The sequence below is a fragment of the Condylura cristata genome, unplaced genomic scaffold (assembly GCF_000260355.1).
Source record: "Condylura cristata isolate star-nosed mole 26May11 unplaced genomic scaffold, ConCri1.0 scaffold00009, whole genome shotgun sequence".
In the NCBI taxonomy this organism is placed as follows: Eukaryota; Metazoa; Chordata; class Mammalia; order Eulipotyphla; family Talpidae; genus Condylura; species Condylura cristata.
In genome coordinates this window covers 270932-275546 of record NW_004567110.1, presented here as the reverse complement: position 1 = coordinate 275546, position 4615 = coordinate 270932, and the positions used below count along the sequence as shown (strand labels likewise).

Sequence of the window (4615 nt, the reverse complement as noted above, 5' to 3'; positions counted from 1 at the left end):
CTCCCCGCCAGCCCTGGGGCCTGGGGAGGGCGCTGCACAGCTGGTGGCCGTGGGTGGCGGGAGGCCACAGGCACCACCGGCCGCTCGCTGGACCCCGCCGGGGGCCACCAGCCCCCGGCTGTCTGCCAAAGCCAGGGCCCGCCCTGACGGGCTGCTGAGAGGCCCCTCGGGGCTCTGCCTGCCGCCGGGACTCGGGGCGCGGGGCGCGGGGTGCCAGGGCTGGGGTCTGCAGCGCCCTCAGTGCCTGCGCGTCTTCACAGGGCTTGGAGGCGGTGGACAGTGACCCCAGTGTCCCCCCTTACGACACGGCTCTCATCTACGACTATGAGGGGGACGGCTCCGTGGCAGGGACGCTCAGTTCCATCCTGTCCAGCTTGGGGGACGAGGACCAGGACTACAGCTGCCTCCGGGACTGGGGCCCCCGTTTCACGCGGCTGGCGGACTTGTACGGCCCCCTGTGAGACGGGGCGGCGGGCAGGCGGCGTCTCGGGCTCCCCGCCTCTCTGCTGAGCATGACCTGCCGTCGGTGGCCGGACAGCTGTCCGGCCCACGGGACGAGCCGGCCTCGGCCAGGTGGCCAGCCCACCTGGTGACCCCCAGAGCGGGGCTCAACCACGGGCCTGGGGACCCTTCCGGCCCCCACCCCCAGCACAGCAGATGGCCCCGGCCCATTAAAGCACTTCTGTCTCCCACCCTGAAGTGGACAGTGTGGGCCTTGGGGCGGGCCTGAGGGCACCAAGGCCCTGTAGTCCCCTCGAGGAAAAACGCAGGAGAGGAGAAGTCCCACAGATGCCTTTATCTGCCTTCACGCGCCACCTGGGAGCCCTTCACGTGCCCCAGGCACCATGGGGTCCCCTGAGGGGAGAAGGGCTGTCTGGTGGGGTCCCTGCTGCGGGCCCAGCTGGGCCCTGGCTCCCGGGGGACGTCCAGGTAGGGTCAGTGCTGCAGGGGGGTGTGCCCGCCCGGGGCTGGGTGGGCAGCAGCAGGGGCAGGTGGTCCCGGGTGGGGCGGCCCCGCAGCGGGGAGCGGCGCAGGCGGTCAGCGTCCTGCAGTGCTGCGGGCAGCTGGCGGCCGCGAGTCTCCGGCAGCAGCAGGACACACAGCAGCACCAGGATGGCGAAGGAGGAGAAGAGCACTTGTTGCAGGAAGAAGCCGCGCCGGCCTGGCAGGTCGGCGAGGGGGGCGGCCGCCTGGCCCAGGAACCCGGCCCCCAACACGAGGCCCAGCCCCGCGCCCCTGTGGGAGAGCACGGCTGGGCAGGCGGCTGGGTGGCGCTCCTCAGGGGCCGGGGCCAGCAAACTCACCACCTCCAGCAGGGACAGCCCCGGGCGTCTGCAGGGGACGCCCACCCGGAAGCTCTCCCCGCGCCCTCCTGGGTTCCCGAGCCACTGTGGCCATGGGCACGGGCAGGCTGTCCAGAAGGGACAAGGGACGGGGCGGGGGGAGAATCTCTGAGCGGCAGGACCCCCGCTCACCTGGTCACTGTGGGCAGGACCTCGGCTGCAAACAGGCTGCTGAGGGCAGACATGGCCTGGGAGGCCAGCAGCCCCAGGACGGAGAGCGTCCGCGCTGTCCAGCCAGGCAGGTCTGGGGACGAGAGGGGCTCCCAGGCTCTTCAGGGTGGGCCGCCCCCTCCCTCCCGGGGCACCCTCCCGAAATGCCCTGCCAGGTGGCGGCAGCGGCCTGACCTCCCGCTGTGCCCACACCTGCCCCAGCCCACCTGCCCCCCGCCCGCCAGCCCGTGTTCCAGGCGTGCAGCCAAGACCTCCCACTCGCCGGGCCAGTGTCCCCAACCTTTCACCCTGATACCTGCGCTCGGGGCTCGGGGTCAGGTGTCGGGCTCTGTTCAGACCTGGCCTTGCGTCCAGCCCTTCAGCTCAAGGGGCCTAGGCTTCCCTTGGTGCCCCCTGCCCACACAGGCACCCCGGGAGGGCACTGACCCCAGGGGCCTTTCGGGGAGCAGGCCCAGGACCCCAGACTCACATGGGGTGCCAGCGAGGAGCAGCAGGGAGGTCAGGCCGGCGGCCAAAGTGCCCAGCAGCAGGACCGGACGGCGCCCCCAGCGGTCTGCCGTCAGGAGCAGCAGGACTGCGGCGGTGGCCTCCAGGCCGGCGGCCAGGAAGTAGGGCAGGTAGACGGCCTCTCTCGGGGCCAGGCCCCGCAGGAAGCTGGCGCCCAGGCCCCCGCCGATCAGCCTGGGGGGAGGCGAAGTGTGGGCGCGCGCACGCAGGCCACGGGGAGCACCTGCCCGCCCACGCCCTCCGCTCCTCACGAACTGAAGCCCAGGATGAGCCCGCTCCTCCAGGCGACGCGTGTGTGCCGCAGCTCCAGGACGGAGTGGTGGCGGGGCCGGGGGCCCCCCGCAGACAGCACACCCAGCTCTGCCGGGAGCATGCGTGAGCAGGGTTCTCGGCCCGGCCCCGGCCCCCCGCCTGCCCTCCCAGCGGCCAGGGCCGGTACCTGCAGCCAGGGAGCGCCCCTCCTCCGAGCTGTCCTCGGGGTCCACACCACTGGCTTGCGCCAGGCGCCACAGCACCCTCCTGGCTCGCGCCAGCTGCCCCGTGGCCAGCAACCAGCACGGAGACTCGGGGAACAGCGCTGGGGACCTGTGGGGGTGGGGGCTCGGAGAGGACGGGTGGTCGTGGCCACCCCTGGGCCCGGGGTCCCCGTCCCACGCCGCGTGGTGTCCCATGCCCGTGCAGGCCAGGCGCCCCCGCACTTACCCCCAGAAGGGCAGCAGGAGTCCTGTCGCCAGGGCACCTATGCCCTGCAGGAGGCGCCAGTCCTGTGCCAGCAGTGCCAGGCCGGGCAGCAGCAGCCTGCCTGCCACCAGGAAGAGCCCGGCACCCACGGAGAAGGCCAGGCGGTGGGGGGCGTCACACAGCTCCAGGCCTGGGAGGACATGGGCTGAGGCCAGGCCCGGGGTGGGGCTGCCCAGACCGGCGGGGGTGTGTGCGGCACAGGATGGCGCCAGCCCCGCCTACCCTGCTGCTGGCAGCACCCCACCCTCCGAGCGGGAGGGGCCTCCCCCCGGGTGCTGGGGGCTGCCGGCCGTTGCCCAGCCGTCCCCACGGTACTCACGAGCCACGTAGAGGGCGAGGAAGACGCCTGCCAGGGCCCCCCCGTGAAGCAGCCGCAGCGCCACCAGGGCAGGGAAGCTGGCCGCCAGGGCCTCGCTGGCCCCCAGCCCCGTGGCCAGCACCAGGGACAGCACAAACACAGCCCGCCGGCCGAACCTGGAGGGTGGGGACAGGCAGGGATGGAGTCGGCCGGCTCGGGCCGGCGGCCCGGGGCTGGGGGGGGCCTCACCGGTCGCAGGCGGCGCCGAGGGCCACACAGCCCAGCAGCCAGCCCAGGAGGTGGCTCGTCTGCTCCAGCGGCACCTTCCACGCGTCCTCACACACCAGGTTCCACTGCCGGGACAGGCGCGATACTGAGGGGGCCGCGGGCCAGCCCCGGCAGCCCCCACTCCCTGCGGGGGCGCTGGGGGCCCTCCAGCGCCTCCTGGAGAGAAGCTGTGACAGGCACCCAGCGGGGCAGGGGCGGGCTCGAGGCTGTGCGGCAGTGACCGGCGGCTTCACGGGCGAGGGGGAGAACTGTCACGTGCTTGACTGGAGCCCCCAGCCGGGTCAAGAGTGGGACCCGCCTGCTTTCGTCCGGATGGGTCTCACCCTCTGCTCCCCCGCGGGCTGGCCACTGGCCTGCCCGCCCCCAAGAGCGGCTGCAGGAACCGGCTGGAGGACCCCGCCGCCCACCTTCCCGCCGGGGGCCCGTGACCCCAGCAGCCGCCCCTTCCTGGCAGGCGCCTGCACCCCCTCCGCACGCCCCCGCCGTGTGGGGCGCACAGTGCGCCAGGGCTGCCCAGTGGCCGACGCTGGTGTGGCTGGTGGTGTCAGTGAGGCACTGGGGAGGGGCCGGCAGGTGCCCGCTGGCTGCAGGCCTGCAGGGGTGTGGCAAGGCCGCCGTTTCCACACAACTGGCCGGAGAGGTGCCGCAAAGGCAGCCAAGGGGGAGGCAGGGGTGGTGGTTCTGGGAGGTGCCAGGGGCCCCCTCTCCCCACCCAGACAACAGAGTGACACCCCAGGGCCCTCTGACCCAGCTGGCACTCCCCACCCGGTGGGAGGCTGGCCTTCCAGAAACGGAACGGACGGCCTCAGCCCCTGGCTCCAAGCCTGCAGCTCTGCCACCCTGCACAGCCCCGAGCCACAGGTTACTCAAAATGTTCTTGGCACTGAGGTAGCACCAGGCCTGATCACACCTTCAGCCTGGATCCTGCCCGAGGCCCAGTGCGGGCGGAGCCTGAGTCAGGTCTGACACCTGCCTGCGGTGCGTGGGCACCGCCGCACCGCCAGACAGGACTGGTGATGCCTCACCCAGACCCGCGCCCCCAGGCCAAGGGAAGCCGCGAGGGGAGGGGAGGGGAGGGGGAGGCTGGGCCGGGAGCAGGCCGCAGGGACCGGTGAGTCCTCCCGCGTGGGGCCCCCCTCCGCAGTGGCCGGTGGGCGCACCTGGGTGACCGGGTTGCTCAGCAGGCCAGCCGTGGGCAGGGCGTAGTGCCAGCCGTGCGTGCAGGGCCGCGTGCCGTTGGGGCGGGCATGGGGCCCGGGCTCGGGGT

General features: G+C 73.3%; 2 protein-coding genes across 2 annotated transcripts in view; one reads left to right on the top strand and one right to left on the bottom strand.

Moving 5' to 3' along the window:
- CDH15 (cadherin 15, type 1, M-cadherin (myotubule)) overlaps positions 1 to 686 on the top strand; it is a 17439-nt gene extending 16753 nt beyond the window's left edge. Inside the window, exon 13 of the mRNA XM_012722852.1 lies at positions 261 to 686. Within this exon, the coding sequence (XP_012578306.1) occupies positions 261 to 461 (201 nt within the window). The 3' untranslated portion in view covers positions 462 to 686. The remainder of the gene's footprint in view (positions 1 to 260) is intronic.
- Positions 687 to 827: 141 nt separating this feature from the next.
- Positions 828 to 4615, bottom strand: part of SLC22A31 (solute carrier family 22, member 31) — a 7900-nt gene continuing 4112 nt past the window's right edge. Inside the window, exons 3-11 of the mRNA XM_012722851.1 lie at positions 4509 to 4607; positions 3310 to 3413; positions 3082 to 3236; positions 2724 to 2892; positions 2455 to 2606; positions 2273 to 2381; positions 1984 to 2195; positions 1476 to 1587; positions 828 to 1236 (exon numbers count right to left, since the gene is read on the bottom strand). Of these exons, the coding sequence (XP_012578305.1) occupies positions 828 to 1236; positions 1476 to 1587; positions 1984 to 2195; positions 2273 to 2381; positions 2455 to 2606; positions 2724 to 2892; positions 3082 to 3236; positions 3310 to 3413; positions 4509 to 4607 (1521 nt within the window). The remainder of the gene's footprint in view (positions 1237 to 1475; positions 1588 to 1983; positions 2196 to 2272; positions 2382 to 2454; positions 2607 to 2723; positions 2893 to 3081; positions 3237 to 3309; positions 3414 to 4508; positions 4608 to 4615) is intronic.